This window comes from Furipterus horrens, unplaced genomic scaffold (genome assembly GCF_987537825.1).
Source record: "Furipterus horrens unplaced genomic scaffold, mFurHor1.1.pri manual_scaffold_4, whole genome shotgun sequence".
In the NCBI taxonomy this organism is placed as follows: Eukaryota; Metazoa; Chordata; class Mammalia; order Chiroptera; family Furipteridae; genus Furipterus; species Furipterus horrens.
The window spans coordinates 81,428,764-81,456,488 of NW_028327174.1; the positions used below are offsets into that span (position 1 = coordinate 81,428,764).

The 27,725-nt window shown below is 32.5% G+C and overlaps 1 protein-coding gene across 1 annotated transcript; it reads right to left on the reverse strand.

The window, feature by feature from the left end:
- On the reverse strand, positions 1 to 26,822 carry SLC6A15 (solute carrier family 6 member 15). Its single transcript, XM_090275669.1, has 11 exons — positions 26,519 to 26,822; positions 21,025 to 21,182; positions 20,511 to 20,637; positions 19,028 to 19,209; positions 11,918 to 12,028; positions 8,718 to 8,959; positions 8,424 to 8,616; positions 7,401 to 7,593; positions 4,551 to 4,710; positions 2,299 to 2,461; positions 1 to 1,234 (listed from the first exon to the last, which is right to left on the reverse strand). The coding sequence occupies exons 1-11, from the start codon at positions 26,805 to 26,807 to the stop codon at positions 863 to 865; spliced, it is 2,190 nt and encodes a 729-aa protein (XP_090131795.1). The 5' UTR covers positions 26,808 to 26,822; the 3' UTR covers positions 1 to 862.
- Positions 26,823 to 27,725: the final 903 nt, after the last annotated feature.

A 27,725-nucleotide genomic window follows, 5' to 3' on the forward strand; every position in this document is an offset into this window, starting at 1 on the left:
TCAAGTTTTCAAATCAGTACTTAGAGTACCATTATTCACCTATATACATTACAAGTATATTATATAAATATACTATGAGTAATCTTGAATTCACAATAAATATCAAGTAGGATTTTAGGCACACGGCATAGAAAAATGCAGAATCTGCATAATTCTTAAAAATGCTGAGTGACTCATATTTAGGTCGTTTTCATACATATATTTTACACAAAATATACAGCCATCACGCACATGATCCTTAGTCACCTCTGATTTCATCTTTCATCCCAACATTAGTGCCTTCTTATTCTTTGATACTATTTCTCTATACAACTATTACATAAGAAAATATTTTGCAGTTACTTCAACTATTTGTCTAACAAGGTATCAATGCTACCAAAATAAGTACAGCCTATCTACACAATATATTCATGGAAATGTGCTAAGAGGCACCAACTTATAGAATTGTTCATTGTAATCCTGGGAGTTACCCTGAGGGCAAACTTATGCATTTTAAAGTATACCATTTTTGAATTACAAATACTATTACATCCAGAAATTATTAGAAACTGAGGTAACTCCTGTTTGTTTGTTTTTTAGAGATAGAAATACTTGGAAAAAAACATCAAAAGTATTTTTAAAAATTCTGATAAGCATGAACCTTGGCCATTGTAAGCTTTCTCTGTAACTGTGCCTGTGCAAATGTAAACCAAAGAATCCAAAGGAATACTCCAGCTGAATTTACATACTCCTAGGGCTAACGATCATAGCCATGGAACACCTGAGATCACCCTCTGATAAGTGAAGCCTAAAGCTTCCTTTCATGGAACCAACATTCACCAATAAAAATGAACCAAGTAAAACCCACTGATTTTTCCCCCAGCTACAAGTCAGATTCTGGCATATCTGGCATATCTGCCATCAAATACCCTATCCCATATCGTCCATTGGGAGCAGTATCCAGAGTTGGTGATCCACTCTGTTTCCGATAAATATTTTTACCAAAATTTGGAGACGACATCTCGCTTGGTATCTTCCCATGAATGAGGCTTGCATCATCTCCCTCTAAGTTTACCGACTCCTTTAGGACCCTTCCTCTCTTATAGGTCACAGAGGCTAAATTACCGGAACTATCGTCTATAAGGTTGCAGTGACGAATGATGAAGACAACCGGGACAGGGAGTATTGCTAGGACCATCAGAGAGATACAGACAACCATTCCCCAGGTTGGATATCTCAGAAATTCCTCAGATGCCTGTTAAAGTGAGAAATATGGATTAATAACCTATTTTTTCCTGCAAGTATGGGAAAAATATGTCTCCAACTTGTAAACAAAGAATCTGGGCTGGTCTTGTGACTTGCTATGTCCAATAGAATGATGTGGCAGTGACATTAAGCACCTCCAAGGCTAGCCCTCAAAGGCCTTACAATTTCTGATTCTGTTTCATAGAACGCTGCTGAGTCCATATTGCTTGGAAGAAAGCCAAGAATGAAAAATTATAGACACTGGCTCTCCAAATTTAACCAAGTACTTGAGTTAGCTCAGGTAAGACTAAGAGAAGAATCACCCAGCTCACTCATAGTCCTAGAAATAAAATCAGCATTGCTTTCAATCATGACATTGTGGGGTAGTTTGTTATTAAGCAATAGATACCTGTTACATATGTCATATTAACTTTCTAAAATCTAAAATCTAAATCTTGAAGCACTTCTGGGCCCAAGGGTTTTGGTAAGAGATAACAAACTTGTTTATGCCCCAGTCATTAACTTAGTTGTTATTATATAGAATTATTGTCCATAGAATAAAGGTCAGAGGTAGCTCTGAAAAACATGCATTCTAATTTTATAATGGCTCATATATACCTTTCGGTTGCATTACTACCTTGGTAATGCAGCTTGACAATACAATTGAAATAGTCATTGCTAATATAAAATAATTATAACAAAACTTTACTTCAATAGTTATTTAAATTATGTCTACATGACTAATGCATGTTTTCATTGTTATAAAGTATCTGTGATACAATTTAATAAATTTATATAGGAAAAATATTTCTGATTGTTTAAGCAAGATGTTCTCTAAAGGCTGAATAATTACTGGTTCATCCATGGTGACATGAATAAAGCTACTTTAATGAGAACTAAGTTAGTATTTCATATGTATTTTAAAAATCTACAGTATATAAAAAAACATACATGTTTGAGATCAAACAAAATATAAATTTCATGATCCTTATATAAAAGCAACACCATTCACTAAACATCAAAATATACTGTGAAGAAAGTAAAAGACAAAAATGTCCTTATTTTGTATTTTACCTTATCTTCAATCCATGCATTATAGCCAGGAGGGCTTAATCCCATATTTACAACACTAGCTATTAGCAGTGATAATAGCATTAGAGGAGAAATATATTTCCACATATAGTAGTAATATCTGTTGGGAGCAAAGCCCAGCATATCTCTGAGGTCTTCCATAAACCTATATAAAATAAAATGAATTATTTCTCAAGTTTATGCAAAACCTTATAAATGTATATTAGATCAATGATTTGACAGGGGGTTAGACATGATACCACATGACATTTTATACTGAACCAAAAGTCATATTGGAAGATGAGTTATAAATTAAAAGCATAAATAGAGTAAAAGGGAACCAGTTAATTATGTACTATAATTTTCATATAGCAAAAGCTCTATTGAGCCAATTACTGAAAAGTCTTCTACTGATAACTTTCTACTCTGAACACAGTATTTGCAATACGTATCAAATTCCAATATGTTGCAGGTTAGAACATGGGGATAGCTTGATAAGAGTGTAGAGATGGCTAGCTTTGAAATGAAGGTCTAAGTTCAAGTCCTGGTTCTACAGCTAACATATTAAGTCCTCCTGTACAAGTATACCAATTTTCCATGTGTGACATGGTTGCTATTAGTTACCACAGAATATTTTTAAGAGGATTAAGAATTAATGCATATCAGACAGCCATTACTACTATTGCTATCTAGTATATGATTACAAAATGGAAGTTCCCCTACTCTTCTTTATCTGGAGGTTTTGACGGTAATAAAAACAACAATCTCTAAACTTTGTCACAAAGCTCATTCAATACCAAGTATGTATCTCTCTGTATTGTTTAAGAGGACTCTCCTCTTCATTCAACACACTCATTCCTGTTTACATAGACCTCTAATAAGATTGATGATCTTATTGCCTTAGTCTATATATGCTCACTAAAGACAACAACTTTAAAAAGTATTAGATAAAGACCCCAGGGACTTTTTTCTTCTGAGATTACTCTAATACTTCATCTCACAGCAAATATATACTTTTCACAGTAAGCAGTTATACAGTTCAGAGGTTTAAAGCATCTAGTACAGTGGTTCTCAATCTTCCTAATGCTGCGACCCTTTAATACAGTTCCTCATGTTGTGGTGACCCGCAACCATAAAATTATTTTTGTTGCTACTTCATAACTGTAATTTTGCTACTGTTATGAATCATAATGTAAATATCTGATATGCAGGATATATTTTCATTGTTGAAAATTGAACATAATTAAAGCATAGTGATTTATCACAAAAACAATATGTAATTATATATGTGTTTTCCAATAGTCTTAGGCGACCCCTGTGAAAGGATCATTCGACCCCCAAAGGGGTCGCAACCCACAGGTTGAGAACCACTGATCTAGTAAGTTCAAGTAATAACTCAATATAAAGTCTGTGCATAGAAAATGCCAGATATGTGTATATATATATATATATATATATATATGTATATATATATATATATATATATATATATATGAGTAAGATATATAGTTTCCCAAAACTGGCCTGTTCCATAAGGCATTATGTAGCATAAAAAAAAAAATTCCTCTAATAAAACAGGTTAGCAAAGCAATTAGGATCATAGGATTTGGAGTTAAGCGGAAATGGCTGTGAATCCCAGGTCTGCCTCTGTGCTGGTGAGATGAGCAAGTCACTTGGTGTCTCACTAAGCCTGAGTTTCCCAACAGACAGACTGACAGTGACCAAAGGGGAGGGGGGAGAAGAAGGGGGGAAAGAAAGGAAAGGGTCTAGTCAAGGAACTAATGTAAATGGTCCATGGACACGGACAACAGAATGGAGATTGATGGAGGGAGCGGGGGAGGGGGGGGCAGTGGAGAGCAACAGGGGAAAAATGGGACAACTATAATAGGATAACAATAAGAAAGAAATTAATAAGAAAACCAAGGCTGAGTTTCCTCATCTGTGAAACGTAGATGACAACAATAACTCAGAACAAGGTTCATGGGACATAGCCAATACTCACTAAATCTTGGAAGTTACTATTTGATAACAAGAATTAAATCAAAGCTCCAGAATCCTAGACTATATTACCATCTACATAATTCTAATTTCCTAATAGGAGGATATACTTTATTAAAATGGTTAAATAAATAAAAGCCTTCAAAAGATTTGATTTTGTAGCATTTTCCCTCTAGCCATTTCCCTCCTTTTCTAAATGAAATATTAGTTGATAATGACAACTGGTGTTTACAAAATAGAGATGAAAATACACTTACTTATCTATGCCATAGACGAAGGATACAGCAATATTCTCCAAAATGACTACAATTAGAAGAGGCAGCGTAGCAGAATAATCATCAAACATTGTAACAAAGTAATTTCCAGAATGTTGCACAAACATCAGGCCAATACAAAATGCCAGAAGACAACAGATAACTGGAAAAAAGGGATAAATGACAAATGAAACCCTTATTCAGAATCAAGTATTTTAAACTATATTATGAATTATTATATTCAAACAATAATTTTGCTTTCACTTTTATAACCTGTCCATGATATCAATAGGTAATACCTTTCCCGATACTGTAGAATATGACATAATTGAGAGTTACTTGGATTTAGCCCATATTTAATGTAAATTCATTGCAAGACATTAACTCAACTCATCTCCCATAGTCTGTTCAAACTTACTTACCATGCATAATTAATAAATGAGGCAAAACTGAGAAGATTTAAAAAGTGTAAATCTCCATACCCTTCTTCTCTTTATTAATAGCAAAGTGACCTTTTCAGGCAGCAAATATTCATAGGTCATTTCTACTTTTAATAAAATTTTATTGTTTTGGAAGCTATACTGAATTTTGTATTAATAATGAGAGTAATGTAGCTTATAATAAGCTTGTGATAAAATATATATTTTATATTTGATTGAAATATGGTTATTTTTAAAGCATAACTGAAAAAATCTAATCAGACCCTTCCTTAGCACCAACCCAAATCTATATCTTGATATTGCCTAAACAGATTAGTTGGCAATACAGTTATGAGAAGGTTGGGCAATCTGATTATCCAAATAACTAAGAAGAACCATTGAAAAGGAGTTTCTGCAGTAGGATTCATATAACATTCCCACAGTTTTATTTGACAATTTATTTTCTCATGCACATTGGTAGAGAAGCCATCAAAAATAAAAGATGACTATGCTCTAGTTCTCAACCACCTTTTAGCAGAGGTGAGTAAAAGCAAAAGAAGGGTTTGAAGATAGGGTTTCCCTAACACTCTCAATAAATATGGGTCAAATTAAGCCATTACCTTCATCTCTTAAGCACTATGCTATGAGTTACATTATACATAAACAGATAAACATATAAGTAAAAAAGGAAAAGTGCTGTGTACTACTACCCTTGGAGTCTTTGCCCTATTGAAATATCTAAATGCTTGTCACAATATATTGTATTTAAAGTCTCAGGATGAAAGTCATGGAGCTTGAATATGAACCATAACCTATGTCACTTTCACTGTCTCCTAATTATATCACAGTATAAGGTGAACATGAAGAAAGTGTGTTTAGAAGGTATAGACAGTAAGAGTTTTACTGGTGATAGGAAACGAAAAGATAATGAGTAATTCACTTATCTAGTCCTACAGTACTATCAGAAGACAAAAGCATGTCTGACAAAGTTGATGGAGGTACATTTCATCAGAGTAAAATGTAACTTGAAGTATAGGTTTGATCCCAAAGACAGGTAATGGGAAAGAGAGTAATTCCCCTTTGCTCTGACCAAATAGGTCTCCCAGTGGGAGGCAGCAAACTCTACCTTGTGTATTTTTCCCTCTCTACTGTGACCTTTCCCTTAATTTTGCAAGCCCTCTTATCTCAGGGGGATTTGAATATACGGCAAAGATGAGGAAGGGAGCAAAGATGACTGTTATTTAGTCTGCACATCAGACAGGGTATTGCTAGCCTTAAATGAAATAGAAACTGAAGAAGTAGAGACTGCGTTTTGGGAGAAGGGGAAGAAGTTTCTCATTTGTATTCAGCTGAGCTGAGGACATTTAGTCTCAATATTTAACAAACTGCTGAAATTGTTTTACACACACAGACACTTCACAGAGCAGTAAGTGATAAAGGTATATATTCGAGAGTTATTTACATATAAATTATTACTTAATCTTTCGGAACTAAAAACAGCCTTGGGAAGCTTGTAAACTACTGCCCAGCATTCAAGATCACCTTCATATTTCTTTCTCCAGTTTATTTTTGCATCACTTCAGACACTGCTTTCCCACTCTGGTCTAAACAGCTTTCTTACTGCTCTCTTTATCTCTATTTATATGCTATCCTCCGACCTCTGAGAAGGCCCTTCCCCTTTCCAATTCAACTTCTCTCTCTTTCACTGCGAGTGAAATCATATCTAGAGGACCTTTGTTTCTTCTTAATTCATATAATATGTAAAATCTCCATTATGCTATCTATCAGTATATTACATGATACAACAAGTCTTTTATCTACCTGACTTGTTTTTGATTATCAGTACTATTATTTTTGGAATTGCGGCTCTCCTATACCTTTGGATCTTTTTTATAATTTCTCTTATATTTTTATGTCCCTCAAATGCAGTACAAAACTGGTACTTTAATAAATGCTTGCAGATTGAATTTATCAGTATTAATAAGTTGTTTTATTTTCTTTCCTACCTCAAGATATTAACTACTAGTGGACCACAATTGCTATTTTATATAAGAAGTTTAGATTTATCAATTTCAGCTATGCCCTTTTTGGAAAAGGAATATTGGAGCTGAACTACCTTGTTAGAATTAATTATTTGAGTTGTATACAAATCTCTATGTGAACATTCTATAACTATTTAGTGCCAGTAATTCTTGATGACATCACTATAATAAAAAGCAATATAATAATCACTAATAATTAATAATCTATATTAAATTTATCATTTGGATCAGATAATTATATAAATAAAATAACAAATAATAGCAATGCATATTAATAAGCAGACATTAATAAAACCCAAAATAGAACACTTTCCTATTTCCACTCCTGATCTCTTACCAAGAGTAAAATGGCCTGTATCAGTCAATGAAAAATCAAATACATAAATACTCACCAGTAAGAATTTCTTTCCTCACTTTGAAAGTGTCCACAATAGGCGTGATGATCCCTTCAATAGTTCCAAACATGCTGCCAAGCCCAAGATTTACCAGCATGAGGAAGAACATCACCGACCAGAAGGGAGATGCAGGGAAATGTGTCATTGCCTCTGTAAAGGCAATAAAAGCTAACCCAGTTCCCTGGACAGCCTGTAAAATATACAAATAGCAACATGAGCACAGAACAATGTTGAGTGTTGGCTATGTACATCAGTTACAAAGAAGGACTCTGTATGCCAGGGAGTGACTGGAAATAAACATGCAGGTATTTTGTGGCCTCCTAAGAAACTGCCTTTCAACTAACTTCAAGTTGATTGTATCATCTCATAAAAACAACAGATAATACCAGAAGGAAAAAAAAAAAAGAAAACTTTTAAGGTAAGATAGTACCCTTACAGAATTCAAGATTCTTATATTAATGATGGCTTTACCCATAATTTCTTACACATGATTCTTTATGTTTAGTCTCAAGTATAGTTAGCTGTTTTAAAGCAAGCAATTAATGACTAACTTCTCTATTATATTTTATTTTTGGCAATCTAGGGAGGAGGTAACAAGTAATAAAGAATATTTATTAATGTTTGCCTATTTTATGTTTACACTGGCTAAGAAAAACAACTTAATCATAACTTGTTTCACTCAATACTTAAAATGGCCAAATAGCATTCACGTGTTCAAAATAATCACACAATATGTAATAATCACAATACAATTTTTATATTAAATATTATACCAGGAAAGGTATCAGACTCATTTCACTTTATATGATGGAAATCACTTAATTTATATTCATATTTTAAATTACTGTGGATTAATCAATGAAATTGCTTTTTAAAATAAAGCATACCTTTATGGTTTAAGTTGTTCTATGAAATAAAGAATGTAAATTTTAAGAGCTTAACAGGCATTTTAAACATCATTTTCCTAAAACAAAAAGTCTTTTTTAGAATGCATATTTTAAGTGAACATAGCCTACTCACTTTATTTAGTTCATCTTCAATTTGACAGGAATTGAGATGAAGAGCAGGAAACTCTTCCTCTTTCACTTTCTGAATGATGTCATAAACTAAGTGATAATCTTCTGCAGTAACAGCTGATAAGTTGATGTGATGGGGAATAATATCCTGACTAATGTTGCCCATTTTCAAAAATGCTACAATCATTTTCAAATTTCTGAAAAACAGAACAACATGTTAATGAACACAAGAGTTTGGGGGGGTATATTATTTTATATAATTATGCCATCAAAAGCTAAAGGAAATTAACATACATACTCTGCAATGCATTTTTCACTTATGACATTTGCTTTGAAGCCCAGAACAGCAAATACCACCAATGTTGCCAAGACAGAAGTAAAAAAATTGATGAAAGACACCAGCACGGCGTCGAAGTGGCAGTTGTTGTCTCTTTTGTTGTAGCTTGAAAAGGCAATGACACCACCAAATCCCAGACCTAAGGCAAAGAACACCTGAGTAGCAGCTTCTCTCCAGACCTTGGGTTCCAGCATTATTTCAAGCTGTTTAAAATTAAACATAATAGAAGTCAGCTGCAAAATATTTCAGAAAAATCTACATGGAATTAGTTGTATTGTTTAAATATATCATAATAATGTTTATGCACCTAGAGGTTATTTAAATCAGGGAGATAATCTGTTCTTAAGTAGAAACAAATTTTTCATTTGAAAATGAAACAAGGCATATGAATAAGAAGCTTTGACTATCAAGCTGTTAGATGAAGATTTTACTTACATGGAAATTTTGTACCTATGAGGATTTTTAAATATCTTTAATACAAATCTCCTCAGGACTATTTCAAAGATAAATTATTTTCAATTATTTCCTGTATATGTATTTGCTTTCTTTCCAAAGCAAAATAGATCAATTATAATTAAAAGTTTAATAATTACTTAACTAATACTCTATGTTTTGTGTTTTCTGGTAGAAGTCTAATAGCCAAAACAGATCATTATAAACTATTTGTGCTTTGCATATTTGCATATATATTATTTATTCATGTTATCCATTCGTTCAAAAAGGATTTCCTGAAAGTCTTTTTTTTGAAAATTAGAGAAATGCAACTAAAAGGGTATATCATCTCTAAGACATTTTCAGATCCAAATTTTCAAAGTTCTGAATCTATGCTGAACATAAATTTCATGTAATTGCTTTACTTTTTAGACAATTATCAAAGCGCCTTTTCTGGGAGCAATGTCAAACACAGGTAAGAACATGAATTCCACAGTTTCAGATCCTGATTCTTTCTGCCACTTAATAACTAAATTAAAATAGTGCAATCTAGGGTGAGTGGCCTGCCCTCTCTCAGTTTTTGCTTCCTGAACTCAATTGATGGGAGTAATTAGATGTACAACTTAACTATATTGCCTACCACTTTAAGTGCTCAACAATCACTAACATGTGGACTACAGTGGCATGCACATTGCTAAACACTTTATATAGATTATCTAATTTAATCTTCACAATCCATAAAATGGTTGCTACTATGACCTAAATTTTAGAAAAGTTTAGTAACCCACCTAAAGTTACAGAGTATTTCTGGGGTCGAACTGAAATGTGAACACAGGTAGATTACAAAATCCATGGTATTCTCAAACATTAGGATTTATTGTTCAATTAATTTTACTTATTATTGAAATGTTTTAAAATTTTAATAAACATAATAATTATATTTATAATTTATGTACAATTAACTAAGACATGCATATTACCTACTGACTACCACTATCTTACTACTATATAGAATTAACTGTCTATCTCTACTTTACCCACTAGGTGGCAGAAAGCACCTGTTTACAGAGGACATAATTCAGATTGCTGTACTTCCAATTCAGTAACTGTTTCTGTTCATGGCTTGGGGAATAGTTTGTGTGTTTAGGTATTCTCTCCTTTATATAAACAATGTAAATTAAAAGCAATCAACAACATTGTTATTATATTAACTATCACATGAACTGAAGAAATAATTAACTATATTTTAATAGTGATCCCTAGTCCTGGCTTAAAATGTTAATCATGCTGCAATTTTTAATATAGGGACCATGTAAAAGTGTCACAGCAAAAGGTTTAAATTCTAAAATACCTATTTAAATAAAAAACTTAGAATTATGTCTCAAACAATTACCAATTTAGAAATAAAGCGGGTTTAAATTCTAAAATATCTATTTATATCAAACACTTAGAATTATGTCTCAAATTGCCAGTTTAGAAAAACTGACATGCCAGAAATTCATACCAAAACTAGCTGTTTTAAATACAGAACACTTATCTTTTTCAATATTAGAAACATAAATAATTTTGGTCATTAAATATGCCTCATTTGAAGATGATTTATATTATATATTATAATGTAGCTAAAACTTATGAATCATAACTAGCTATTCACTGAAGTGTTCCAACAATGCTAAATGTTAAATAGGACTTTTGAACTACTCAAGAACACCAGATACCAATGTCAATATTTTTGCTATTAGAGAAGTATACCAAGTTGGAACCAGATACCCAAAGAACACAGCCTCTTTTACACAGTGTCAAGACAGCTGCCAGGAGTGACGACGAATTCTTAGGAAGCTAGTTATATCTTCTACCCAAATCTCACATTATGACCATGCTTTTTGAAATTATATTTTCATAACTCAGTGTCTGCCTATGACAGTGTTAGCAAAGTAATAGTGAGGTATTAACTCCATGTTAGTGAATAAGCAAATAAATACATGCCGCAAAACTTGGTTTTGTTTACTGTCAAATTAACAGGTCCACAAGAATTGATTAATTGGGTTCAATGTACCCAGCATTGAGTTCACCTCTAAATTGAATGACAGAGCATAAGTTTATGCCTTTTATGAAACCAAGTAAGAACTTTCCTAAAATGTATGTATAGTTATAAAAGTTACAGAACTTCCCAAACTCACTATGGAAATATCATTCTAGAAGGAACAAAATCACAAAACAAACAAGACAGATTTTTTCTGAAATGGGATTTAACCTGGGTCCATGGATTTTAGGTGATCTGTCCACTTCCTGACATTCTAAGTAAACTAGTATGTTCATTATGTTTTTCTGGTAAGAAGATCCTATTATTTTTTAAGGAGTCTGTGACACAAAATGTTAAGAACCATTGAAATAAAGGAGGAAGAAGAGTAAAGACTAAAAAGTTATAAAATTTACAAGTGCAAAAATTAGAAATTAATTGAATATTAAAGAGGAATTTTTGAAGTTTAGATAGCGATAACCTTATGCTAGAACTAAAATGGGGCATTTAAAATTGGAAAGAGATTAATATAATAATAAATATATAAAATCTCTGGTTTATCTAGGCTAGATAACATACCAGCTATAGTTTAACAATCTAGTGTATATATGTTGGAAGGATCACCCCTTAATTCAAACTGTGGGAACATTTTAACAACAAATATAATGCTTTCATGATTACAAGCCTTAGATAGAAATACAGTACATACCTTAGGGGTAAACATGTGGCGGATGCCATCAATTGAACCATTTAAAAGGAGTGCTCTGATTAGGAAGCATATAAGTACCACATATGGAAACAGAGAACTAAAATACATAACCTGCAAATAAAAATAAAAATAGGTGAGATACACTAACAACATTTTTTTATAATTCAGATTTTTCTGTTCTATACTTTGACAGTTACTGTTTTTATATGATTAATAATATAATTATATTATATTATTGTATAGCCATCTTAATATGGCTTATTAGTCTTGATTTAATGACATAAGATCCTATTTGAGATGTCCTAAAAAGTTAGAAATATTTCTTATTTAATCTCCTTTAAAATAGTCCAGAGGTATGATGCAACTTGAATAGTGGTGATTTCTTATAGTTCATAAAAGCAAGCAATATTTAAGGGAAATAAATGGGTACCAACTTCCTAACAAATTCCTACTTTTATTGCTTTAGGTAGAAAAAACAAGTCCTTTATTTTCCACTGACCAGACTTTCATTATGATTCTCTATAGCTTCTGGAACTGAGAGTGGTCCCTGTTAAGTCTCCTACAGAACTTCAACAAATAACCGAATAACCATGTAAAGGTTTGACTTTTCTGCTTCAGCAGTTTTTACCATTAAATAAAGCAAATGTTTTTCATAGAAGAATTTCCCTATGCTGCCTCCTTGACATCTCCATGTGGAAGCCTATTAGGTCCCTGAAATTTTTCAGGTCCAGAAGGGAACTTCGCAATTTCCGCCAGAGCGGTCCCCACTCATCTCTGCCTCAGTAAATGGCCCACCATCCGCCCAGTGGCTAAAGTCAAAGGTTCAGAAGTAGTCCTGCACTATTTTTAAGTTTCCTAACTGGTTTCCAGGCTAATCAGAGATAACATGAACTAGCTCATTCCCTGCTTCACGTACACCAAAGATTTTGAACACAGCTGGATAAAATTCCAGTTGCTCCCTCTGACCTGCGAAGCCTACAGCAGAGCCCTGCCCGCCTACCCCGCCTCCCTCTCCTCAGCTGAGCTCTAGCCCCGAAGGCCCTTGTTACCTGTCCACAGACCAAGCTCTTCAGCTTCACGGCAGCTCAGGGATGCACTCACCTCCCTCATCTGTTCAGGACTTTTCTGCTTGTTATTTACATCTCATCTTTATCTTTTCCAGGAAGTCTCTCCACACCAACCAAAATAAGACTATGCTTTTTTCCATCCAATATTCCTAACTGCCCTCCGCTAAGCCCGATGAACCCTCCATGACATTTTGATTTGTTGACAGCACTCAGCATTGCTGAAATTGTTTTTTATGCATTTGATTGTTAATTTCCAGTCTCCCCTACCGGAATTCAAGCCCTCTAAGGGCAAGGGCCTTTTCTCTCATGTTCACTGCTATACCACAAACACCTAACAAAGGCTGTGGAAGGAAGGAATGGAGGGAAGGTGGGAAGAATGGAGAAACAGTCATAGCAAAGGATGGCTTAGGGCAGGTAAGAGATAATAAATCCAATAACTATAGACAACATATAAGTCAACATCATAATTTACATTTCTATATTTCTATAGTTCTATCCACTTTTATTTGCATTTATTTTTCATTGTTTTTTAAATTATTTCGAAATTATTTTATTCACTTTTTGTTAATTACATTTAATTGTACTTATATTTAAATGCATCTGGAATACCCTACAGAAAAACTATGAATAAAATTTCAACATACTTAAAATTTCATATTTTAATTAAAATAATTATATTTTAATTTAGTTATAATAAAGTATAATTTTTCAATCATTTTAAATTGGTATAATTCCTTGATTACTTCAAATCACCCACATTGCTTTCATCAGAATGCCTTCAGATGGAGTATATTTTATAATTATTCTTGTCTACTTTCAGCATCCTTTAAATTTGTCAGTCTACTATGTATCTATTTAAGTAGGCTTGATCTCACTTGAATTAAACCTATTCTTTTTATGATTCTTCTTCATTCACAAACCTTGATGCTAGCCAGAAGCAAGAATTCACTTTTGGCAAAAGTTTATCTTTTTTTTAAAACAGAACTCAAATTACCTGCCTTTTAAATGACTTATTTTCATTAATTCCACTTACTTTAAAAATGAAGGCTACACATTGAAATAATCTGAATAGATCAATAACGATTTTCCCAATAAATGACATACTCCCATCATATTTTTAATATAACTTCAAATTAGAGACTAAAAGAAATGATTCTTTTATTTGTCCAGGCTAATCATACCCTTAATATGTCCTCTCACACATGTCCCATAACAAACGCATCAACCAATCCTATTGATTCTATCACAGAAATCTCACATCTGTCCCTTTGTTCCCATCCTCAGTGATGTGTCATTATCATAATGGCTTTCTGGTCACCTTATCTCCAGATTCTCCCTGCCAGCTCTCCCTTCATCCCTGAAATCCCTCACCCACACAACTACCAGAATGACTTTTTTTTAAACTAAAAATCTGATGGTGTCATTGAACTGCTAAAGATCCTCAAATGTTCTACATTGTTTGTTAGGTAACAGACAACATTCTAACGGTGCCCACAGACACTCTAATATCTGCAGCCAACTTAGAAGTTTCATCTCCCAAGGGCTGCGCAAATTGTATGTAAAGTCACAAAGGGGTACTCAGCCATCTTTAGGCTTTGTACATGCTCTTTCCCATGCATCCAGTGTATTCTCTGAACTTCCTGGTGAGTTCCTCTTCAAACACTTATTCCAGCTCAGCGATTTTCAACTGGTGTGCTGCAAGAATTTTTTTAAACACTTAATACCTGACTGTTTAGTTAGGGGTACTGACCTCTTTGCCCTTATATTGTGAAATTTAAAATAATAATAATATTAATAGACAGCCAACACAATAGCTGTCCCATGCAAATGAATCAAAATTGCACCTATTTTTTGGTCAGACTGCCAAAATATATATTTTTGATATGCTACATAATTTTTAGTAATTAGTTTATGTGTGTCATGAGATGAAAAAGGTTAACTCCTCTCTGAAAACTTCTCCCAAATCCATGTTAATTTTAGTGGCTACCTCTATGCTATCATGCATTTTTCATATGCCTCTATTACTGTACTTTTTCCACTGTAATTACCTCTCTCACCCATTAAAGTATAGGTTCCATTAGGATAAAACTGTGGCCTATTCATCTTTGCATATACTTATCAGTTCCTGGCATATAGTAGATACTCAGAAATATTGTACAGAATTTATAGGAAGTTTTCCTTTCTGCATACATTCTCTTAAAAATAAACTCATCTTTATTGTGCAGTATTTTTTAAATTACATACTAATTATATTATTAATTATTTATTAACTCCACAAGTATTTGAGTTCTTAAAGGCACTGATCTGAATTCAATCAAGACTCTAGCATAGCTTCCTAAAAAGGAAAAAAAAATTGTACATTTAATGTAATATGAAGAAAAATAACAGCCAAAATTTTAAACACTTAAGTAGTATTAAGTAGGTCACATCCTTATTTTATTCTTCTGTGAGCAGGTTAAAAAAATCAAAAAAATTAATTATTAAATTCTCCAAGACATGGAGACAACCAAAATGTCCTTTGCTAGGTAATTAGATAGAGATAATATAGTACTTATATACTATGAAATACTACTCAGCCATAAGAAAAGATGAAATACTACTACTATTTGCAATAACATGGATGGGCCTTGAGAATATTATGCTAAATGAAATAAGTCTATCAGAGAAAGCTAAGAACCATATGATTTCACTCATAAGTGGGCTAGAAAACTGAAACTCAGAGACACAGACAACAGCATGGTGGTCACCAGAGGGAAAGGGGGTGGGGTAGTAGTAAAGGGTAAAGGGCACCAAATACATGGTGACAGAAGATGATTTGCTTTTGGGTGGTGAGCACATAATGCATTATACAAATCCTGTATCATATAAATGTACACTCGAAACCTATATGACCTTATTAACCAATGTCACCTCAATATATTTAATAAAATAAATAGATAAGTGCCTCCCCCCAAAATTCTGAGATTTAAGATGAATCTTAAGTCAGTTCTTTAGAGAGGTTTCTGTACTTTTTTGTAACTCAAATTCTTTACATTTAATCATATGGGTTTAATCTTATTCCAAAATAATTGTATATTGTTTTTAAAATGGGTAATCTACCTGACTTTGTATAAAATGCTATACTTTCTCCTTACCACACTTTATTTTATGCACAGCTAAATGAAATTATTTTACAAATTTGTTTAGTGTCTTCCTCTGCTACTAGTATAGACATTTCATGAGGGCAGGCATTTTGTCTGCTTTGTTCATTGCTATATCTCCAGAACAAGGTCAGTGCCTGGCACACAGTAGGTACTCAATATATGTGTATTAAATGAACTGATGAATGACTACATTGTCCAGAAAATACACACTTTTAGGAACTGGGAAATAAAACAATGAAATATGTTTCTTTGGCTAATTTTAAGACACTCTGGGCCTTGACAATTGAGATGCTTTCCAGTAAGAGATGAGTTTATCAACTAAAACATTGTATAAAAATATTTTCATTGAACTCAACCAATGAAGAACATACAACATGAAATCACTTTGTTGTTGTTTTCTTAAAATTAAAATGCTTATTATAAACACACTTTCAGAAAGTCATTCTCTTTGAGGACTCCGTAACCTAGTTCTAGCTCTGCCATTTATCAGTTATTTAATTCTGAACAATTATTTATTCTCCTTAAGCATGTGTCCCTTTGTTCCCATCCTCAGTGATGTGTCACTATTATAATGGCTTTCTGGTCACCTTATCTCCAGATTCTCCCTGCCAGCTCTCCCTTCACCCCCGAGGCAGGCATCCCCTTAACAGAGGCTGTAGCAAAAGGACATGCAACCTCTGTTTGCCCACCTCCAATAATGCTGAGCTCACTCCCACCAGGAGGACAAATTTCATTGTTACCAGTTTTGCCTCCAAAAAGGCCTTCCTTTCTTTGAAGATTTACCTCCTCTCCACCAGAACTCCAACAGAACTATCTGACCATAGTTCTGTTCTCTTTATCCATATAGAGTAAGCCTTATTCTTCCTTTTATTCGACTATTTGAATATTGTTTTCACAGGGCTGAGATTTCTCTTCTCCACAATAAAGGGGGAAATAAAATGTTCAGTAAAATCCAGTATTGTAGTCATGGTTCAACTGAGGTATGCCTACTGGCCCAAAGGAGACTGACAATGCCATACCCATTTGAATTCATGAAGTTTCCAATCAGTCCTCTGTGATGTGTATGTGCGTGTGCAAAGCATAACACAAATTGATTCATATTCTTCCTTAAATGCTAAATCCTCTAAACAGCTTTTCATACACTACCATTATTACCTTAAATCATGTTTCTCTATACTGTACTTGTATGATTATTTATTTGCAGGCTTTTTGGTTTGGCAAACACAGAGCTTTATATTTATCCCTAATAAACATTTTCCTATTATATTTAACTCATTGTTGCAGCTTTCTTCTCATCTGTGTCTACTAAATTATTTCTTCAAATGCTGCCCAAAAGCCACTGAAGCTTCCCATTGAAATAATAAATTGTATGTAGTATATAAGTTGTATAACATTCTTCTAAATTATGTGACATAAGAAAAACAATTGCAAAATTCTGCAACAAAAAAAAGATGAGTATTTCTTTAAATAGCGATAAGACACATTCAGACTAAGAAAAAACAAAGTATGGCAGTAAGACTTGAGCACAAAGGTTTTTGGACTTCTCTGGTTGACCACACGTTTCTCTTACTACCAAATGGCATTATCTTAGGAAGCATATAAATATGGTTAGATGTGATTTAAGAATCTATTCCTTTACTTTTAATATTACTATAATGCATCCGAGTGGTAGAAAACATCAAATTGAATCAATTAATTGAACTTATTTGATCATATAAAACATTAACATTCAGACAAGATTAAAAGGTATTCAGGGGAGAAGTGGGCGGGGCAGGAAAGAGAGCAATGGGGGAAAGATGGGACAACTGTAATAGAATAAAAATTAAAAAGTGGAAAAAAATAATAAAAATAAAAATTTCTATAGGAAATTGTTTTAAAAGTTTCTCAAACTTGTTTTATATCTGTAAAGCAGGCCTGAGATTACTAATTACTTCCCGAAGTTTTCTTTAGAATTAAATAGGATAAAGTAAATAAAGTACCTATCATAGTGCCTACAGCAAACAAAATAATAATAAACATAATAAATATTAGCTTCTTTTATTGTTCTTGCTCTGATCACTGTCAGAGTCATCCTCACCAACATCATATATTATTACTACTACTATTACCTCCACTTCTATTAGTATATAATGGTAAGTAGTAATATATTAGCCTGTAAAGATATAAAATCAGATCTATGCTTTGGAAAGAAAATATAGTAGAGATGGATTAAAGGCAGAGAGTAGAAGAACCAATAATAAATTCTTGCAATAGTCTAGCCAAGAGATGTAAAAGCATTAAAACAATGACAGTAACAATGAAAAAAAATGCAATATGAAAGAAAAAGAGTGAATAGCAATTACTTTCCTAATGCATTCTTAAAAAATAAATAAATAAAGGTTTCTAGAATTCATTTACTGTCTTTTTCAACCACAGCCATTTAAAATTTTCCATTTGCCCTGGCAGGCGTGCCCTTTTGTCTTTTACATTTACTCTGAGTTCCTTGTTGAGATTATCATAAGCACCTAATGATATTCAGAGCTTTAAGAAACCACATTAGAGATCATATTAAAATCTTTTATGCAACTACTCCTTAGAACAACCACAGGACAGAAAAATAAATGATATAAGACAAATACAACAAACAAACTCTTCATTCTACCGCTTCCCCCAATTTCCATGTTTGGAAATGATTGGTAGTCAGAGAACTAAAACATCAGGGTAAACTGAAAAAAATAGCAAAAGAAAATATGTACTGACAAAAAAATTCAAAAATCTTGATGAAATAAGAAAAGTTTATAAATTACACTTCACTATAAAGCACTTATATCTTTACTTTTGTCCTTTCCTTAATGTAAACACCTGCTACTGCAGTTTGCCCACAGAGGCTGCAGAATCAGGAAGGGTTCTAACATACTAACTTTTCCAGAAGACTGAATGCCTTTGATCATAGCCAAACAAACCATGACCCAGGAAGCCAGCAAGCAGACGGTCATCTTCCAGTTTAATCCCCCACTTTCAGAAATGGAACTGGAAATATTCAGTGCTTCTCTGTACCAGTAATAGGTGGTGGCGGAACTTTTTTCACATTCTGGCTCTACAACTGCAGAAAGGAAGGTAATAATCATTTCAGACTATAAAGAGCAATGAGGGAATTTTTTTCCAGTAAGCCTGTAAATCAGTTCTCAACATTTCCTAGAAAAGTATTACTATTCTACAGAAGCATTTAAATTCACAATAAAAACTCAATTGCAAAAATGTGAAATATCAAGACATGTATCCTCTTTGATATTTTTGATTACACGTTTATGAATATGAATATGTGAGCTTTTTATCAAAGTAGTTAAAACACATCAAATTTATAGTCCCTTCCACTTCCAGAATTATTTTCCTGGGGCAGAGCTGTCAAATATGCTTGCAGGTGAACATATGCAACTTTTGCAATGAGCTAACCCAAAACGACATATGCTGTAATATAAAATACAGAAGGAATTTTGGAGAATAAGTATGAGAAAAGTAATAACAAATTATTACATTATTAATTTTTACATTAATTATATGTTGAAATGTTAAAATTTTGGATATACAGAATTATATAAAATATTCACCTATTTAACTTTTTTAAAATGTGGTTACTAGAAAATTTTAGATTATATATGTGAACTGGATGCTCTATTTAGTAGGTATCACTATAGGGAAATGTTCTTTATTTATACACTAGGATATAAAAATAAATGCTAGAAAAACCAGGAAACAAAACCAAAGACATAACAGCAATTACTTCAATCTAAATTCTTTTTTGTCCTTTGTTTTATTTTAATAAAAGATGTAAGGCATCAAGAAAGATGTACAAAATTAGACTGTCAAAGTTAACAGCTGAAGGTTTATTTTACCCTAATATCACGGGACACAATGAAGTAACTTGAAAAGGGGAATATAGTTAATGATAGTTTGATAAGTTTGCATGGTAATAGATGATTATAGAATTAGTGGGGTGACCACATTGTAAGGAGTATCACTATATTTTACACCTAAACTAATATAATTAATTAATATTGTACACCAACTATACTTAAATAAGTTGAGAAGAACTAGTAAACTTAGATGGTGCCAAAATTCTCTCTGAGTATGCCAATCCTAAAAGTGATGAAAGTTATGATACTGATTTTGAAAATGTTTTCCACATTATTTTAAAAAATCTTAAAAGTTCATTGTTTTACCAACTTAATTATCATTAAATATTAAAACATCTTGTCCACCATGGGCATGGACTGGGGGAGGAGGGTGGGATTGCTTGGGGAGGAGTGGTGCTGGGCAGAGGGGAGCAAAGGGGAAAAAATTGGAACTACTGTAACAATATAATCAATAAAATACACTTGAATAAAAGTCTTGTCCATATCTTACAAGTATGTGAAGTATTTTTCACCAAAGGACACTGATCCCAAGGTAGAGGTTGCTGAAAAGACTGAGAAAAATAAAACAAACTCCAGCCAATGATGACATTGTAGTAGAGAGCAACAAAAAAGCACACCTGCAAAATAAAGTAACATGATTACATTACATTAAAACTCATGCCCCTTCTTTTGAAACAATGAGATGATATGTATAAGACTCAATTAGCATTTTAAAAATCCTATTCATTTTATTTTTATTTAAAACACATTATCTTTTCTAAAAAAGAAAGAAAAAAGAAGTCTCTTACAGGTCTTAAGAACATGCATTAACAAGACTGAATAACATTAATATAGTTCTGCTTGTTCTGTATATTAGTGCAAGATCCTGAACTGATTCTTTAAAAAGATTATTAAAGAGTTGAGTAGAAATACACATTGAAAAGTTTTATTTAAACACAAACTATATAATTACAAACCCTGTAAAAGTTATATAGCAATAACATACACCGTATCAGGAAACTTACTACACAACTTGCAAATCCAATTCCACCCAACTTAGGGCTTATGTAATTCCACACACCGATGCTTCCTCGCCGAATTCTTTGACCCACAGAAAGTTCCAGGAAAAAAAGTGGAATACCTATTACCATAAGCAGTATTAAATATGGCAAAAGATATGCACCTACAGAGACAAGAACCAATAAAATACATTATATTTTCAATAGTCAGAATAGAGAATATGCTAATTCTGATTATCTCATAGAAGATGATATCTGAACTTCTACATTGTATAAGGGACTTTAAGGAAAATGCAATTTCATTACTTTAAACTTTCTAGTATTTGAAACTTCAAATTGCTACAAAGAGTTTCTGATAACAAAAAATTACAATAAAAATAAAAATATCAATGAATAGCTTTGGTTTCATTTTACTGAGAGTAAACAACTTAATTTTCCATAAAAATAATTTATTTCTTAATAATTATTTCCTCGAGTAGGGTTCACAAACTCATGGAAATCTTATTCATGCAATGTTTATAAATTCATTTACTAAATTTTATTCAAACTCATCTCAATCATGTATTGCAAATCTGATAAATTATAATGAATGAGAGTGTATGGTAAAAAAAACTGACTTTTCCCCCTAAATAACAGGGAAGAAAAATGTCTGCCTCAACTAAAAAAAATTAAAAATAAAATAACCTCTATCACAGACAAATGTCATTGTTCCCATATATACTTCATATAAAAAGTATACTTCAGGAAACAAGTAATTTTTTGTTTTCCAAATCTCCGTGATGGGGTAGTGAGATTGAAAAAAAAACAAAGATATTCCATATCTACTATAAAATATGTATCATTATCCTTGTAGTAAAATTTCCATGCTTTAAAAAAAAAATTACTACAGCTAAATCTCAAGTTAAGATATATGAATACTGATTTTAAAATGTACTAGTCTGATGCTCTGTCAGGTGGTTCAGGTGGTTGGAGCATCCTCCCATACACAAAAAGCTTGTGGATCCAATCCCCATTCAGGGTTGAATACAAGAGGCAACTGATCAATGTTTGTCTCACATCAAAGTTTCTGTCTCTCTCTCCTTTGCTTTTCCGCTCTTTCTAAAAAATCAATAAACATATCCTTGCTTGAGGATTTTGTTTCAATGTATTAGTTTGATAATGTTAATATTAGGTTTTAAATTGATAAAAGTTAAATATAAAATCTAAACAAATTTCTACATGAGAATATATATGTATGTGTATACATACATATGAATCATTCTTTAAATAACCTCTAAGATCTATATTCAAATTTCTTACTGGAGTTTTGACCAACCAGATACTGTCAAGTGGGTTATTATCTAATCAATGGCATTAATTCTCTTTTTAAATAGGCCATTTATTATATATTCCCATTTTTTAAAAGTGTTAAGTGGTATTGAATAGATTTTGAAAGCTATTCAAATTGCCTGTGTATTCTGTTGAATAAAAATTAATAAATTTTTGTTCAAATTATCTCACTATCCATCTATTGCTGAAATAATGACCATATGTAAGAATTTTCCCGAATATGGTGGTCAGTAGAAAATCCTGTCTTATGCCTGACTTTCAGTCTTTTAGATTTAGTTGATTCTGCAAAGGGGTATGCAATTTAAAAGTATGGATGAATGAGCTGATAAAACAAAACTACCAAATTTCTAATTCTAAAATGATTTGTAACATTCAAGCACTAACAGCCTACAAATGTTTTCCAAAGGATTGAAAGGGCATTTCAACACCTGCATAGAATCCTATAATGTGAATGGATTTATGTGCGGGTGAATGACTAGGAAAAAAAGAATTAACACTGGACTCACTGCGAATCTTTCCTCACTTATGTATGAGGGGGCACCCAAAAAATGAAATTTAGTTATAAAAATTATGTATTTGTTCTTACATGTTTAAACTTCAGTCACCTTCAAAGTACAGGTAACCCTTATATAACACAGTTGTTAGGTTCCTAACAAATGCCGTGTTATGTAAATCCATGTTATACAAAACAAAGAAAAAGTACGAAAAGGGGTTTAGGTTCCAAAATTAAAAAATATATACTGTTATACTTTTATAATTAAGAGAAATATCATTATTAAAGTAATTTCATCAAAAGTATTATATATTAATATGAATTAAGTAATGTTTCCTTTGCCATCACTACTAAGCTCCACTAACTGATTACATTTTCTTTTGACAAGATATCCTCATCCTCTGAATTTTCTTCAGCATTATCTTGATTTCTGTGCTCTACTTTTTGCAAAATATCTATAACTTTAGATGCTTGTTTTTAGCTGAGAGAGCTTTATAAATTTCATTATATGGTGCTAAGCACTTTGGAAGTTCTCTCTTAAACTTTGTGTTCCTTTCAGTGCAAGGATCTTCATTTAAGAAATATGACTAACTGTTCAGCTAAGTCTAGGCCTTTCTTTACACTTTTTAGAGTAAACTGATATGACATACACACTCAAAAATTTTAAACGAGTTATCTTTTGCTCTTAAAAGCTTTTATTACATTAGGTACTGTATAGGGATTTCCCTAACTGCATATTATACGGGAGTCTTTCCCAATTCTCTAACCATGTTAGAGTGAAACCGTGTTATAGAACTACTGTGTTATACGGGGAATACCTGTACTCTCTATTTGATGCAATACACCTATCATGACTTTTTTCCACTGCTCAGGACAGTTTTTGAACTCATCTATTTTGATGTCTTTTGGTGTTCTGCTATTTTTTGTTTCACCTCTTCCACACAGCAAAGTTTTCTTTTAAGAACTTTTTTCACCCAAGCAAACAAGCAAACAAACAAAAACAGTTGCTCTGGTGAGATCTGGCAAATATGGAGGGTGGGGCATGGGGGTCATGCCATTCTTGGTCAAAAACTGCTGAACACTCAGTGCTGTGTGGGCAGGTGTGCACATAAATCACCCATCATGAAATGGCAAATGCGTTGAGTCTTAAAAAACGAAAAATTCACTGAAGCCAAACGCAGCCTCTCACAACAATGCCAGCTGGTACACTCATGCGTTCCTAAAACACTAATTTAGTGGAGGAAGCCTGTATTATAAAGGGCCCACACTTCAGAATATAATTCTGGTTTTGGGGGGTCCACTCTCATATGCATGACAAGCTCTTAGATATTTAGCTTTTTCTCTAACTCAGATTAATCTAATTAGCCTCCATATTAAAAATAGTCATGGTTAAAATATAACTGAGAATTTACCAATTGCCAGGCACATTTTTAAGCCTATTACATGTAGTTAAGTTACTCATTTATTCCTTACAATAATCCAGTGGGGTCCCATTATGATCATCATTTTATAGGTATGGGAAAGAAGCCAGAAGAAGTAAGTTAACTTGTAAAAGATCATGTGGCTAGTATTCAAAAGAGCCAGGCTTCATAGTCAAATTGACTTCAAATACTGAGCTGGTAGCTTCTATATTATACCACTTATTATTGTGCTTTAAGCATAATATCTTCAGACAAATTGATTTATATTAGGTTTTGTGTTTTACTTCTATTATTCATAAAGTGCCTCACAAATGATGAATAAGTAAGAATTAGGTAGCCCGAGGCTCTTTAACTCAGCAGCCAGCAGATGCTATTGGGACACATAGAAGGCTCAACACTATTCTGCACATTGAGTACAATCTTTTGTACTCTAACAGTCATCTTGAAAGGATAAAATTCCACTACTGTTTTGTTATATCATACTCTAGTATTTGTGATTAGAAGAAAGGAGACAATACTAGAAAGGGCATTTTGATTACTTTTACATGAAAATTAGAAAGGAGAGCCACTTTTGATAATTACTAAAGATGCAATTCTTTAGAGCTCTCCATCAAGACAAAAATTGCATTAAATGGAAAGCAACCTGACTTTTCAACCAAGACAGCCTTCTTTCTTAACAGGATGGGCAGTTAAGGCTCATGAAGCAGGGAGTCTGAAAATCAGATTTCATCTTCTGCCTGTCTTGGCAAATGCAATTATCTGTGAGAAACAAAAAGCAGTGTAGTACATAGCTGCTTATGTTGATTTGATAAATAATTTATATGGAATGTTACCAACCAGATAAGGAACTCACAGTTTCAGTGGAATGATGTGTAGTGCATCACCGACTTCATGTATTGATTCCTATATCTTAGAAAGATTTGTCAAACAGGCTAATTTTTTCAAATCTGTTTACTCTGTGCCTGGTTGAATTAACTAAGCAAGATTATGAACATATTTTATCACCATAATACCTTATCTTTTCATCTCTTAGTGGCTAAGAAGAAATTCTACACTGAATGGTTATGTTATTTCACTTGATGTGTAGATTGCAATTACATCTAAAATAAAATCATATATAACATATGCATGACCCATGGATATGAACAATGGTGTAGGGATTTACTGTGGGAATGGGAGGTAGGCTGGGGAGGGAGGGGGAAAGGGAGAAAAATTGGGAGAACTGTAATAACATAAACAATAAAAAATAAAATAAAATAAATTAAAATAAAAACATATTTTTGTCTAGTCAACAAAACTATCACAAACTGGAATCAAATATCAAAATACTTTTTCTATCCTTTGGGTTACTGAAATGAGGCATATAGAATAATTAATTTTTAACCATACTTGTTTTCACAGCTTCTATATATGTAAATAATAAAGCTTCAAACCATTCTGTTTGACTTTGGTGTACTATAAAGCTATGTCTTACATGAACAATCTATTCCTCTTGTGTTGTTTTTGTTTTTCCCTTGATTTTTAAGAAATGTTCACTAAATAACCCTTGATAATTATACATAAAAATACAACAAACTATAATATTATGTTGATGTAGATATTTTTGTTTAAATATAAGGATTCTTATTTCTTTAAAGTTTTCTTTAAAATAAGACATCCCCAAATACTATAGAAGTGAGAAACAAATATGTATGATATCTAAGGCTGAAGAATCTGGTATTATATTAATTATCCAATTAAGTCCCTTCCATTGGAATCTACAAAGTTCTGGTCAACATTTGAAGACTATATTCAGTCTACATTATATGTAGTTTTTGCTTTTACGAAGTTAAACAACTTAAAATTCAGATATGTAAATAATAGAGAGAAAATTATCTTTCTTCACCAATATTGTCTTATACCACAAACTTTAAGTTTTTCTCCAAAAAGAATAACTGAGGGGCACAAGGGATGCAACATTTGTTTGAAAAGTCAATAATTTATAGATATTTAATAGCATCCACAGAAAGAATCTGAGAGTGTATTACTCTTAAAGCAAACCTTGCGTATTCATAGTAAGCCATCTGCTTCTATGGGGACCTATTCTGAAAACAGTTAAATTCACTTTCAACAAGAGTCTCTCTAGCTTTATAATGGAATTTATAGTTTATAAAGGATGATACTCCAACAACAACAAAAGCAGCTATTTGAGATAATCAATTGGAATTTACTCAGCAAGGTAGAACTTAAAAAAGAAGAAGAAGAACAAAAAACTTACCACCCCCATTCTTCTGACATAGGTATGGGAATCGCCACACATTCCCTAAACCTACAGAAAATCCAACTTGGGCCAGGATGTATTGTAGCTTACTGTTCCAAGCTGGTCTTTCATCTTCGACTTCAGATACTTCTTCAGCATCTGTATCTTTCTCTTCTTGGACATCAACAATTAATTCACTTTTCTTAAAAGCATCATCAACTGAGTCTTCATTGGAAAGAAGGTCTTTGACAGATTCAATAACGTCATCATCTAATTCTCTTTTTACTACCTTGCTATTCTTAGGCATTGGAAAGTGTGGGTAATATTATTTTTTTTAATTCTCTTATGGAAAATTTGTTAATTCTTTTAGAAAATAGTATAATTGATATGAAGAAAAGATAGAAGAGGATATCAAATAAATCCTTGATTCGAGGTGTAAAGTTTTACGGATCCTGGATCTGCATGTCCAATATTTTGTAGGTATCTGTAAAATTTTAAGTTGAAAAATGATTATATTTAAGGATGAAAATATTAAAAATAAAAAAGACCTTATTTAATAATTTTTATGATTGAACTTCTTACTACAGAGTATTAAACATATGATTGTTGGCCTTTTAGAGCTTAACGTTTCTGTAAGTGTAAGGATTGTAAAGTACACATGAGCTTCACACACATTTTTTTTAGCTAACTTCTTTCGTCTCCCAAAATTCCACTTTGATCTGACATACTCCAATGCATATGTACACTCTGTTCATTAATAATTAAATTTTTGTGACCCTTTCTCTTAATTCTTTCTTTTTTCCTTCTGACTGAAGTACAGCCCTCATGTTACTACTTATGGAATTACATACAGAATATCATGCCATCCCTGTAAATCTGTCTTAAATAGAATCTCTTCTGTTCATTTATTCATCTATTCGCTCTCTTGATAGTAATTGTAATGAGATCTTAATATAAATATTAATGAAACATACAATATCTGCTTTAAGTTGCTTATATGTAAGAGAGAAAGGCATATCTCTAATATAATTATACTATATTGCATAATTTAAATGACCGAGCAACATTACAATAAATATCAGGAATGTTGGATGAAAATGGCATTAGAGTTGGACAGAAAAAGAGTGAAACCACAGCAAACACAAGGAACAGCATAAACAGATGCAAGAAGTGGTAAAAAACAAAATCACGGTATTTGTGTGAACATTCTCTCAAACAATTCAAG

Excerpts from the sequence above, each read along its gene's own strand:
- SLC6A15 (XM_090275669.1), bottom strand. The coding sequence starts at position 26,807 with ATGCCTAAGAATAGCAAGGTAGTAAAAAGAGAATTAGATGATGACGTT. Across the intron at positions 21,183-26,518 it reads ATGTCAGAAGAATGGGGGTG|GTGCATATCTTTTGCCATAT; the intron begins GTAAGTTTTTTG and ends TTGTCTCTGTAG. Across the intron at positions 19,210-20,510 it reads GAAAAATACTTCACATACTT|TTGTAGAGCCAGAATGTGAA; the intron begins GTAAGATATGGA and ends TCCTTTCTGCAG.